This window comes from Parasteatoda tepidariorum, chromosome 5 (assembly GCF_982258835.1).
Source record: "Parasteatoda tepidariorum strain Cologne lab strain chromosome 5, Ptep-v5.0, whole genome shotgun sequence".
Lineage (NCBI taxonomy): Eukaryota > Metazoa > Arthropoda > Arachnida > Araneae > Theridiidae > Parasteatoda > Parasteatoda tepidariorum.
In genome coordinates, this window is record NC_141759.1 from 91,561,811 (window position 1) to 91,575,943 (window position 14,133).

The 14,133-nt window shown below is 31.6% G+C and overlaps 1 protein-coding gene across 5 annotated transcripts in view; it reads right to left on the reverse strand.

Moving 5' to 3' along the window:
* The window catches only part of LOC107438365 (uncharacterized), a 98,981-nt gene extending 86,000 nt beyond the window's left edge, over positions 1 to 12,981 (reverse strand). For all 5 annotated transcript variants that reach the window (XR_015433838.1, XR_015433837.1, XM_087164519.1 and 2 more), the window contains exons 1-6: positions 12,843 to 12,981; positions 11,196 to 11,249; positions 9,776 to 9,911; positions 9,566 to 9,678; positions 7,356 to 7,403; positions 594 to 732 (exon numbers count right to left, since the gene is read on the reverse strand). Coding sequence is in view for 3 of the 5 variants with exons in the window: in XM_087164519.1 (XP_087020645.1) it covers positions 594 to 732; positions 7,356 to 7,403; positions 9,566 to 9,678; positions 9,776 to 9,911; positions 11,196 to 11,249; positions 12,843 to 12,933 (581 nt within the window). In the remaining 2 variants the exon portion in view is untranslated. The remainder of the gene's footprint in view (positions 1 to 593; positions 733 to 7,355; positions 7,404 to 9,565; positions 9,679 to 9,775; positions 9,912 to 11,195; positions 11,250 to 12,842) is intronic.
* Positions 12,982 to 14,133: the final 1,152 nt, after the last annotated feature.

The following is a 14,133-nucleotide window of genomic DNA, read 5'->3' on the forward strand; positions in this document are numbered from 1 at the left end:
GCACTATGTAATCAATTACACGAAAAAAACAATGAACAGCTAACAAAAAAAACTTTCCTTTTTACATCTAAAAGGGATCCTCTCCATTAAAAAAAATTAAAATAAAGTTTAAAACATATTTCAATTTCGAGAAACGGTGTACTAGGCTGAGATGAAGATAAGGTATTTCTAAATTTTCGACTTGTTAATAATTCAGCTCCACTAAACGCGTTCTGGGGACAAAGGAAAGAAAAAATTCGTACATTCATTTGCATGTTGCACTTTGCACTCTTTATCTCTTTCTAACATCACCACTCATTTTTTTCCTAAAATCGTCGTGATACTTTATACAAAGTTAAGTTTAGAACAGTATGCATTCCAGTTGATCATACACTAATAATTTGCTTAACAATCAACTGTAAATAAGTTTTTTTATGCAGTAAGTAATCATTAAAATTCTGAAAATAATTCTTTTTTAATAATATATGTAGTATTTCCAATTAATCGAGCTATTCATAACTGTTTACGATCCGCGTAGTAAATACTAATATTTCACTGACGTTATTGAATTGTTATGACTATTATTTAAATCAGTATGAACTATGAGAACTTACGTGGGTGTGAGGCGCTTTGGAGGAAGAGACACATTCCTGAGGATGGAATTCCAAATTTCGAACATTCCTGGGCACATTTTCTCAAGTGTATGGGCCTCATCATCCAGTATACAGTCATCAATTATTTCCAAAACATCAACTGGAATAAAGAAATAACTTTGTTACAATAGATAAATACTTATACACTGACATGATAGAAATCATGGTATACATCTTAATATCGCGTCGCATCTTCTCTAGCTCTACGTAGTGCAGCGACTCGATGTGGAGCTGTTGTTGTTGTTGTAGTTCATTTACGTCACACTAGAGCTGCACTAAAGGCTATTAGCGATGGTCTGGGAAACATCCCTGAAGATGATCCGAAGACATACCATCACAATTTCGATCCTCTGCAGAGAGGACGGCACCCCCGCTTCGGTAGCCCGACGACCTGCACGCGAAGTCGAGCACTTTACCGTAAAACAGTTTAACGAGAACCAAATCCGCACACCCCCGGTCCCTACACAGACTAATCCAAGTGGTCACCCACCCGCACACTGACAGCAGCCAGTGATGCTTGAATTCGGTGGTCTGCTCTTGGAACAGTGTCTAAACGATCAGTCCACTGCGGGACGGAAAATTCAGCAATACGGCCTCAATGAGCAGCGATGGCTCAAGGGATAGAGTGTTCGCCTTCCAATGATGAACACCGGGTTCGAATCCCAGCGATGTCTGGTCGATACAAATCCGCATCCGGCTTGCACCGAGCACAGTGCTGTTGTGAAATATCCTCAGTGAAGACGGATCATGGGTGAATCCCTTTGCCGTCAAGCTAATCGTGGGAAGTTCTCGTGATCTCCTTCTCCATGTAGCTCAAATACGGGTTAGTTCCATCAAAAAGTCCTCCAAGAAGACAAAATTTCTCCCTAAACTTGATCCAGGAGTTCCCTTGTCTTCCAGAATGGGTTCAAAATTACAAGGCTACGGAGTAGAACATTAGCAGTCGTAAGCTCGAAAATTGGGTTGGCTGTTCAACGACGGTCATAAAATAAAATTAAATGCGGCATCAATAGATAACCATAATTGCGGAAGTGTTGCGGATGCAGGATTTCGTACACAAATTGACCTCTCTATTACATCCCATTATTATTCGATGGAATTCGTGTCTGACGATTTAGAAGAGCAAATCATTCGCTGGAATTATCCAGAATATTCTTCAAACAAGTTGCGAACTATTAGCGTCTGGTTGACAACTTGGGTCCATGGCCTTATGGGATCTACGCCACACTAAGACTCTCCCATTCGCTCTGACCAGCTGAAATCGTGAATCATCTGTCCAATCTACAATTTTATCGTCGTCTAGGGTGCAACCAATATGGTCAAGAACCCGAGAGAGACACTGGGCATGATGTTGTATTGTTAGTAAAGACACTCCAGTTGATCTTCTGCTGCCATAGCCCATTAAAGCGAAATTTCACCTCACTGTTCCAACAGGCACGTCCATTTTACGTTCCGTATTGATGCTTGCGGTTATTTCACGCAATGTTACTCTTTATTTTATTTTATAACCGTCGTTGAACAGCCGACCCAATTTTCGGGTTTAGGACTACTAATGTTCAACTCCTTAGACTAGTAGTTTTGAACCCGATCTATAAGACAAGGGAACTCCTGGATCAAGTATTGGGAGAAATTGATGGAACTATCCCGCATATGCGTTACATGGAGAGGAAAAACACGAAAACCTCCCAAGCTTAACCTAACAGAACGGGTATCTAACCCATACTCCGTCCACCACTGAGGATATTTTACGTCAGCACTGTGGTCGGTGGAAGATGGATGCGGAATTCGTATCGACCAGACATAGCTGGTATTCGAACTCGGTTCACCTCATTGGAAGGCGTACGCTCTATCTTTGAATTCTTTCTCAATTTCCGTAATGGAATGTCCCAAGCGTCTAGCTCCGATTACCATTCAACGTTTAAGATTGGTTAATTATCGTCTTGCGTCCGTAATTGCATCAGAAACATTCTCAGATAAGCAACTTGAACGCAAATAAAATCCAGCCAGTGCACTACCCATAAATACAGTCCGCAAAAAAAAAGATATCACCCTGAATAACTTTCGTTCTAATGATCGGATTTTCACGAACTGAAAGTCAATCTTAATGGTTCCCGGGGGTGACCTCAAATATGCTAATTAATTAGTGCTAACTATTAATTAAGTTACGAAATCAGACACAAAAACATACTTTCTCTGAATAAACATACATTTTTTTTTTACATATTTGGATTTTTCATCTTCAAAATATAGGGGGTAGCCGCAATCTGGGAAATGTGGTCCCCATAGTTAGGTCAGGAGAGCGATTCAAAGTTCGGGCCCCTTAATGTTAATTTCGCTTTTTGCGTTTTCAGTCATATTTTAAAAACTAATGAAGCAATTCAAAAAAAAATTTCACCCACTCATAAAACTCATTTACCCAAAGATAATTTCAAGAAAAAAATAATTTTTAATAATTATTTATTATTTTTTATTATTTAATTCAAAAAAAATTTCACCCACTCATAAAACTCATTTACCCAAAGATAATTTCAAGAAAAAAATAATTTTTAATAATTATTTATTATTTTTTATTATTTAATTAAAGTGAGGATGAAAAAAAGTTGAATTATAAGGTATGAATTTTTTTGCACCATTTTAATCAACATATTTTTCAATTGAAAAATCTAAAGTTTCAACTGTTTTTATTTATTAGAAGATGAGAAAAATTAAAATTAATTATTTAAAAAAAAATAATTTGGCGACAATGAAGAAATGATTAAGTGGGGCGATAAATATTAAAATGTGATAAACTTACGATGAACTTAACTTAGCGAGCGTAGCGAAAATTTCATTCATATTTTTTTCGCTAATAATCGTTTGCAAATCTTTTTATTTTTATTTTTTTAAACTATAAAATGCGATATTTCTTTTTTAATAATCTAAAATTCCACTTGCAATTTAGTAAAGAAATTTGAATAAAGCATCTTATTGAATAAAAAATATTTTATTCAACGAATGTCGAGTTTTATAAAAGCATGCTTCTGATAGAATATGATTATACACCAGATTGTGCTTATTTAATGTGATTATTTTTTAGTTTTTAGTTTTTTCTTCTCAATAACTGATACAATTTCTTTAATATACATACGTATGAATAGATTTGGAATAAAATATTTATGAATTTCTTGAATATATTTTTTTATAAATATTAATAAAAATGCGTAGTAAACATATTTAAGCATACCTCACATCATCGCAAATTTCTCAACATCTTATATATCGTTATATAATTTTTTAATCACCTGTCCGGAAGTGTTTCGCAGAACTATTTTACCAACTATTTAATTAAATTTTAACATTTTTAAAAATCTTATTCTTTACCCTACTACGTTTATTATTTTTTCATTGATATACTAATCAATTTTTTAGTACTTTAATTTAGGTTTTCTTTAAAGTGAAGTTCCTTTTTAAATTATAGTCAAGTTTTTTTTAAAAGAATTATTGTCTGCTAGCTAAGAATAAAACCTTGTTAAGAAATTAAAAACATTCCACTGTTTACAATTATTTAATGCAAAGCAGCTGATTATTTACTAAGCATACTATTTTTTTCGAAAAAGGAATATAAATCATTGATAGTCTCTTTTTTGTTTTGTGTCTTGTGATTTCAACATAGATTATCTAAAATAGTGTTGATGCCTTAGAAGTCACTACAAAGAGTCTAAAGATACCGAACGTAAAAAGCTGTCGAATACGTAGCCAAAATTTTTAAGCGTTTTAAAATATTTCAATATCTTAAATGTCGCCCTAACATCTTAGTTGTGAAATTAAATTTTTAATTATCTGACCACGCGTGATTCAATAATTATTTCATTATATCTTTTACTCTTTCTTTATGATTACATGTAGATTTTTTTCCGGATAATATGCTAAACTATTTTGTTTAATTTTTTTTCTTTAGCACGATTCCCAAGATATTATTGTAGTATAATTTGTTATAAGGAGAAATGCCTTATTTTGTTAAGCAGGAAATAATAAAAATTGAAATTTGTAAGAAGATTCCAAAGCAGTGCCAATTTTAGAGCCATCAGATTTTTTAAAAAAAAAATGCAATAAAAAATACGCAATTTCCGATCTTATTTTGATTAAAAATAAAAAAAAACATGGCAAGAAGGCTAACATACTTTTTTCAGAAATTGTGAAAACCAATTTTTCCTATATTTCGTCAAAAGAGGATAAGAATGATATTGCTCCAAGGGACCTACTCAAAAATTCGCTATTTCCAGAATGAAATCTGTTTGATCGAAACATATTTCCTTGAAAATTAAAACGAGAAAACAATTAATTTTATTATTTGTCTAAGCTTATTCCATTTATTTAATGATAGCGGTATCAAGGTTAAGGATATGCGATGGAAGCCCCGTTTACTATTATACTATAAATGCATTAAATCAGGTAGCTTGAATATTTTATTTTAAGCAAATTATTTAATAATTTTAAGCAAATGAGGATGTAAAAATAAACTCGATCAAAATACTCCGAAAGTATACCCTAAAATATATGTAGAATAAACTTTGCAATCGATATATAAAAAATACCTTTTCAAACAACTTCAAGTAGGACGGAAACGCAAACTTTTTTGAAATAATTGTCCTTGAAACTATTTAATTTCAATTCCTGGTGCTAGGGGACATTCCATTTTCACATTCGACTTCTGAAATATAAGGCTTGCAGCAAAAAAAAAAAAAAAATGCATTGATTTTTTCACAAAGTAGTGAATTATTATTTTTTTCAATCAAAGAACCTGTGCCTATAGCTTATGTGAAACTTATTTTAATATCGAGTGAAATAATTTAATATGTTGTGTAACCAAATAGATAATCCTAAGAAACTGAATCGAAAATATAAAAACTTCATTGATTTAAAAAATAATAGATGATAATAAAAATAGACATGCTTTGAGTGTCCAATAATAATAGTCACAAGTTATTTAAGCTTGACAAGTTTTGAGAATGGGTGATTATATTTGAACGCTCGAAACATGTCGACTTTTACTTCCCTCTTCACATTTTTTGAGACCAGGTGAGTTTTTATCATCAATTATACCGTTTTACTTTTGAGTCTTGATCATTATTTTGATAAGGATTTTACACTCGTTAAAGAAAACATAAGCATTTCTATATTTTAACAGGATTTATGTGGTCTTTAAAAACGTAATAGCATCAATATTGCAAAAGTTATATTGAACTTAAAAATTAAAATTTTGAGACCAGATATTTTGAGTTAATGAAATTAAATATTTTATTTTTTAAGTTTTTGTGCCCCCATTTCAGTATCTTAAGGATCTTACGAGCTCTGCTTGAAAAGAAAGTATCAGATATATATAAGAAAACAAAAATAATCATAGTAGCAGTATTTGGTGGTAAATGTAGCTTATCGTAATTGAAGAATATGCTGTGCGACATTTCATGGTGAATTTGCGAACGTAGGTTTCAGAATGTATCGAAACATGAGAATGCTATTTGCTAATCATCTTTATCCAAAGAAACCCATGTAACCTAAATATCTAGCAGAATGAAGCGATTTTTTAAACATTGAATCATATAATATGCAACATATTAATTCAATATCTTATTCTTAAATATAACATGCTTCAATGTTTTTAAAATGCCACTGAACATTCAGAAATTCCTTGAGTTATATAAAAAAAAGAAATATCGTAAATTATAGGAAACCTTGTGAATGTGTATTAGAATTACTATACAATCTAAATTTTATTTTTCAAGCACTTTTTGTTTCTTCAAACTTTTTTGCCTAGAAGACTCGATTAAATCTGTAAAAATGATTATCTCTAAAATTTTGTATATAGCTATAATAAGTTATGTCAATTTGATTTTAGTAAGAAATCCTCGAATAAATATAGCAAAAACAACATATCTAAATAATATCAGATAAAAAGTTCATGTATTTAAATTCTGAAAACTTAAAAAATCATAAATAATTTATAAATCAATTCAAATTTTATTTTCAAAGGAGATTTAAAAATTTTTTTTTGCTTCTTGGACAGAAATCAGCTTAAAAACTATCTATTGCCTAGAAACTTCGAGATATTTTCTATTAACAATTAATTAAACCTCTCCCAGCAATCACAGAACATTATTTCATTTTTTTTTTACATTCAGAGTTCTTTTACTAGGTTGCCTAGCAACCTAGTAAAATTAAGCATTCAGCTTTTGAATTAGTCAATGGGTTATCTTAAAATATTCATTTGCGCTGGCGACTTTTTTGGCGGTTTTCTGGACTATCGCCAAATATATAAACCTTTATTGCTACCCAATTTACAACCCAATTTTTTGAAAATTTTGTCTACCCCCCCTAATTCAAGTGTCTAGATTCCAAATATGTAAAAAAAAATATATGTTTTATCAGAGAAAGTACGTTTTTGTGTCTGGTTTCGTAACTTAATTAATAGTTAGCACTAATTAATTAGCATATTTGAGGTCACCCCCGGGAACCATTAAGATTGACTTTTAGTTCGTGAAAATCCGATCATTAGAACGAAAGTTATTCAGGGTGATATCTTTTTTTTTTTTGCTGACTGTACATTTCGAACGCAATACTATTGTTCCCTGTATATTTGCATATTGCGATCCCATGACTTAGTCACCTCAGTGTATATAACAACATTCAAAATTATTAATTGTTAACTAGATGAACTTTCTCAACTTTTTTTAAATTTTAACTTACCAGATATGTTATATGGTGGTAAAGGTGGTAGGTGATCTATACCTAGTTCTAAAAATCAAGAAAAAAAGTAATTGTTATAATATTAATCAAAAATCATAATTGTAATTTCATGTGCAATAAAAATAATGGAGTAAAAACAAGTATCAATTTTTTTATCAAATCAGATAGAGGGGGGGATTTTGAATCCTGAAGAAATGAAAAAAATTGTGACAGTTTGGAGAAGAAGGGGTAACAATAAACGTGACCCTACACATTTTAATTAAAATTATAACATTTATTATTAGCAGATTTTATTTTTTGATAGAAATAATTAATCATATTTTTTTCATATTTTTAATCTAACTATTACTGTTATTAACCTTACAAGCCTAAGTTTATAGTCATGTTAGGTAGCCAAAATTTAAAAATAGAATTTGAAATATAACCAATGACATAGTGATTTATTTCTAAACTGCTACTTCGGAGAAAACAATCTGCAAAAGTTGTAGTATTGAATGGTAATGAAATTTCTGGAGAAGAAAAAGCTACAATTCTGGTTAATAAAACCAAATTGTATGGTATTTAACCGTCTCATTTGGTAATTGTTCCGTTTACTATATGGTAATATTCTAACGAAAATCCTGGTCTTCAAAATTATAGTTCTTTTTACCATATATTTTGTAAAAAAAATAACAAATAAATAAAATTAAATTTAACCGAATAAATGGGGGGGTTTTTTTTGCCATGCTTTAACGTTTCATGATAAAAATTACCAAATATTACTACATTTACCAAATTTTCATCACATATTATAAAAAAAATATTTTAAGGCCATGGTTGTCCAGTGGTTAGAGAATCAGACTATGGTCCGGAGGGGCCGGGTTTCGAGCCTAAACTTAACTGAGATCCACTGAGTACATTCAATATAACTGCATGCTCGTAAAATCTGTAGAATGTAAAGAGATCTGGAGAAAATTTCCATCCCCCTTCAGATCTACGTCAAACTCGTGGACTCACGAATAAGACGTGCTGTCATCTATCGAGGAAGTTTAGAACTAAGACGTACTTTCACCTATGCGGTGCTCTCTTCTCAAACGAAAGGCGGACCTTCCTGTCTTAACTCGCAAAGGTCTGTCACTTGTTCTTAATTTTTACAAGTGGTAGGTGACACGCCTATCGCATAGGTCTGTCACCTGTCACTTGTAAAAATTAAATCACTTAGACAAGCATTCTAGCTCTAGAATGGGCTAATAGGGGGTATGGTGCCCTCTTACAAATATGCAGGCCTTACAGCGGGATTTCATACTTGAAATAAGGCAGTTTATCATTTCCCGTGGCAATTTCCTACCTTCCGACTCCAAGGAGTGTTACGCCCAAACAGGAGTGTGTATTACAATTGTTGAATAGTTATTTGTTTAGTATTGCATCAATGTATATATGTCACGACAAAAGACCAACAAACAGACCGGTGGTTGTTGACTTTCACCGGGGAATGTCGACAAACACCAAATACGTCGGTGAAAGATCGAATATTTCATTACATTCTTGTACATTCGGACCCTCACCGGTGTATGTCGACAATCACATATATGCTTTGGTGAATGTCCGAAATATATTCCATTCGATTTTATATGAATTTATTCGTGGATATAATTGCATTTATTCGATATTTTAACCCAACACTGATGTTTTTTAAGGTTAAGTGCCACTACCCGGTATACATTTGCCCGGTATACCCTACACTGATGTTTTTTAAGGTCAAGTGCAATTGCCCGGTACATATTTGCCCGATACTCCAAACAATGATATTTCTTCTAATCTATCATCAGTAAGTATTTAAATATAGAATAAATATAAATATATCAAATAAATATAATAATATTAACGAATAAATATAATAATATTAACGAATAAGTTAATATAAAATCGGATATAACAAATATTTCGGACAATCACCAAAGCGACTATGTGATTGTTGACATTCACCAGTGAGAGTCAGAAATAAGGGTATTTAGCAAATATTTCGGACATACACCAAGCGACTACGTGAATGTTGACATTCACCGGTGAATGTCGACATTCTCCAGATTTCGGTGTTTCACCGTAACATATATACATATCAAATTTCATTAAAATCGGTCCAGTAGTTCTTGAGATAATCGACAAAGTCTGAAAATTTTCTTAATTTTTTACACCAGTGTATGATGACTTCAGAAAATAGTAAAACTCACTTTCCAAATGAATGTAAACCAGTTTCGTAGATTTAATAAGACTTTCTGTGTATAATCTTCCTTTTGGGGAACAAACTCTGAGAGCATCTCGGTAACAAACTTCAGAACAATCACTGATAAAAGACATAAAAAACATGTATATTTATTTAAAACTGTGTTATTTTTTTAGTTAATTAATTGAAACAAAATTGAGAGTTTTAAATAACTAACCTATCTCTTTGTATGGGGTATGGTAGAGTCTTATCATTCAAAACTCTGAATAAGGCATCGGTAAGGCCACCGCAACATATTTCAATAGCATTCAGAGCACGGTGTATGCAGTCTGTTAACTCTTGTAAAAGAATGTCTTAAACAAAGAGTTTTAAATATATAATTAACCGACACAACATCATATTTCAATATCATTTAAAGCACGGTGTATGCAGAATGTGAATAGAATGCCTTAAGCAAAGAATTTTAAAAATATAATTAAAAGACACAGCATTATATTTCAATAGCATTCTGAGCACGGTGTACGCAGTCTTTCAACTTTTGTAAAAGAATGTCTTTAGCAAAGAATTTTAAAAATATAAATAACAGACACCACAGCATATTTCAATAGCATTCAGAGCACGGTGTATGCAGATTCTTAACAGAATGTCTTAAACAAAGAATTTTAAAAATATAATTAACAGACACCACAGCATATTTCAATAGCATTTAAAGCACGGTGTATGCAGATTCTTAATAGAATGTCTTAAACAAAGAATTTTAAAAATATAATTAACAGACACAACATTATATTTCAATAGCATTCTGAGCACGGTGTATGCAGTCTTTCAACTTTTTAAAAGAATGTCTTTAACAAAGAATTTTAAAAATATAAATAACAGACACCACAGCATATTTCAATAGCATTCAGAGCACGGTGTATGCAGATTCTTAATAGAATGTCTTAAACAAAGAATTTTAAAAATATAATTAACAGACACCACAGCATATTTCAATAGCGTTCAGAGCACGGTGTATGCCGAGTGTTAGTTCTTGTAAAAGATTGTCTTAAACAAAGAATTTTAAAAATCTAATTAACAGACGTTTATAAAATCAATAATTTATAAAAGGAAAATTTAGTGCTAAAAATATTAATAAATCCCCGTCTTCAATTGCAGCATTTTAAAGGTATTTCGGGCTTAGTTTTGGAAAAATACATGCATTGTTTCGAATTTTGATAGCAGTATACCATATAAGAAGTTTACAAAAATATTGCTTAATCTGCTAAGGTAAATTTTTTTAAACTAAAAAACAAAATTTAAAAGCGTTATAAAATATTTTTTAATAAAATTGGAAATAATGTTGCTTTTACGACTATGTTTAATATTTATTTTGCACATCTGTTCAAAATATCAACGGTTATTTTGGAGATCGAAATTGGCTACAGATGACGTAGAGCAGAACTCTTTAGTTTCATAACACCAGAACTGTTCTAGATAATAGTGCAGTGAAGCACCAAGTAGGTGTAAAGTAGTTCCCAGTATTTTTAATGTTCAGAAATTTGAGAATATTTTACAGTATATAAACTAACTTTTACATAAGACTTGTGTTAATAATAACTTAAAAGTAAAATTAACATATTTTGCACGAAATACTACACCTGATAAATTATAAGGTGGATATAAAATCTCCATAAACACACTCTCGTACCGACCTATGAAAAAATAATAATGGCAATATTAGTACAAATTTCAAACTAATTCCATTTAATTTTATTAAATAACCATAGGTAATAATTAAAAACTTTCAAACTGAATAATATTTCAGTTGTTAAGAATTTTTTAATGGAGATTTTTCAAGTGTGAGATTCAAGACAACGAAAAAACATGATGTATGAAGCATTAAAAATTAATGCTTCATTAATTTTTAATAAAAATTACACTAGCAGCAAATATTTTTTGTCTAATATATATATATATATTTTAATTTTGCAAATATATATATATATATATATATATATATATATATATATATATATATATATATATATATATATATATATATATATATATATATATATATATATATATATATTTTAAAAAAAAGGGGATGAATTTTTATTTTGAAAAAAAACGGAAAATTAAAAATATATAATTTTTACATCAGCCCATACGATTATATCCACAAAAAAGAGTGCTTTCTGATATTGTATCAATATAGCCAAAGCAAAATATATTTATACAATAGTGTGAGGAGCACTCAAAAAAAAATTTTTATGAAAATTACAACAAATAAAATAGAACACAATAAGTAAAAATAACACGCAAAAACAGAAAATAAAATAAAAGAAAAAGAAAAAACAGTAAAACCATAAAGCGAGTAGCGAAATCAGATGTACTTACATGAACGGGAAATTTTTCAAGAATGATTTAAAAATATTTTCGCAACAAGATTGTCAGATTACAAAATATGAAAACAACAGCGCAAATTGATTGTAACTAGAGGAATTTAAAGTGCCGTTCTTACTGCATTGCTGAAGTGATTTGTTATGCTGTGCATTGATTTGTTAGTTACCAAGGATGGGCCCGAAATGGATGTGCGCAAGGTAATATTATACTGGACAATTTAAAAAGTTGACTGTAAATAATTTTAGAAAATAAATATTTATTTAAGAAAAAATGTCTGGACATATCTTTAAGCGGTTCTTTTCTTATTTGTGTATAGATGATTTTTCTACTTGACAGGGCATACCCTCCAGCTACTACTAAATTTTCGCAACTTCCGAGAATATTTTTCTTAGTGATAGCAAAGGTAATGTTGATCAATCTCGATGGTACCATCTAGAAGTAAGTTGGTTTTTGATAGATGCTTACGATGATAACCATCTTATTCATACTATTCCATCCTTCAAAAATCATCAATAATTATGCCTGGAGTATTAATACTTCATTAAATTAGAATTAAAGGAATTTCGTTTCCTACTATGCATAATTAACTTAAACATATAATGAAATATTAGGTAACCTAATTAAAGCAGCACGCTGTCCTTTTACATCTATTGATGGCTACATTTTAAAGTTGTATAAGTTTTGAAAAATTTCGTTTGTTGAAAAATTTCGTTCGTTGAAAAATTGTTGTTAAAAAACCCTGTCTTGAATCACGACAACTTAAAAAATTATTTTTCACCAGCCTCAAGTACTTGACGGTATGGGATAAGGGTTTATAAGCAGTTCTTTGCAATGAACAGACAAGTACAAATGTGGGAACAAATTAATTGAAAAAATAATTTAATGTTTTCATTACGAACCTGGCGGTGACAAAAGACTGTTCTTATCAAATGGAATTCCTAAGTTGACTTTGTAGAGACCATAATAAACCTTTTCAATGATGAAGCGCATTGATCCTGAACACGTTTTAAAAGCGATACCTAGGCAACCTGTTCCTTTGAGCCTAGAATAAATATTCAACTTTAGCAAACCGAATAATATTGAATTTATAAAAATTTACAGGATTTGAACTGAACTGTATAAGACATATGGGCACCTGAAGCTGCTTGGGATCCTCTTCCTATTCATCTTTAAATTGAACTTTGTGGTGTGTCGATGAGGTGGTGGAATGCAAATGAAGTATTCTTGTGGATCGTTTAATTCTGACTGTGTTGTTGCATGCAGTAGGGTGATAAGAGCATTATGAAAAAATATGGCTTGAGTTATGGTGAAAATGAGGTTATGTATATGCTATTGATGTCAGGAATATGATGCATCACAGCATGAGTATGTTGCTATCGGTCTGATGTTCTTATCTTCAGTTAAATATTCACATAGGAATATTTTACACGTAAGTATCACGTAAGCATTTAAGATCATAAAGGGTTGGAATTTGCTTACTTTTGCTAGTCATGGAGTACGAGAGTAATTACAGGGTTCTTATAAATATATATAACAGTCGTTTAGCAGTCGACCCAATTTTGAGTTTACTACTGCTAATGTCCTACTCCGTAACGTTGTAATTTTTAACCCAATCCAGAAGACAAGGGAACTCCTGGATCAAGTATTGGGAGAAAATTTGCCTTCGTGGAGGACTTTTTGATGGAACTAACCCACATTTGCGTAGCATGGTAAGGAAAACCCTTCCGTCACACGTCTCAAATAATATCACAACTCTTCTTCCACTTCGTTTGTTTTAATGGGATGCTGTGCTCCTTCTATTTCGGGCAACAAACTACTCGTCAAAGCTACACTATCTGGAAGAAAGTGACGGGACACCCCTCGAAAAGTAGAAAAGTCGACAATACAGCTGACACATGCGCAATAATAGGTATCACGTGTCAGCCATATCCTATAAATACTCTATGGAGTCGACTAGATTTGTTTTTGTCAGGATGCCGCCACGCGTAGGAGTTATCTGAGTTCGAGAAAGGTGTGTTAGTTGGATTCCATCTTGCCAATGTGTCAATTAGGGAGATATCCCGTCTCCGCAACTGCTCAAAATTAACTGTTTCGCGTGTTTTGTGTCGCTACAAGACTGAGGGACTCTCTGGGACGAATTGGACAGTCGGTTGAGGGCCTGCACCCCACTCCCCAAAAGCAAGCATGAAC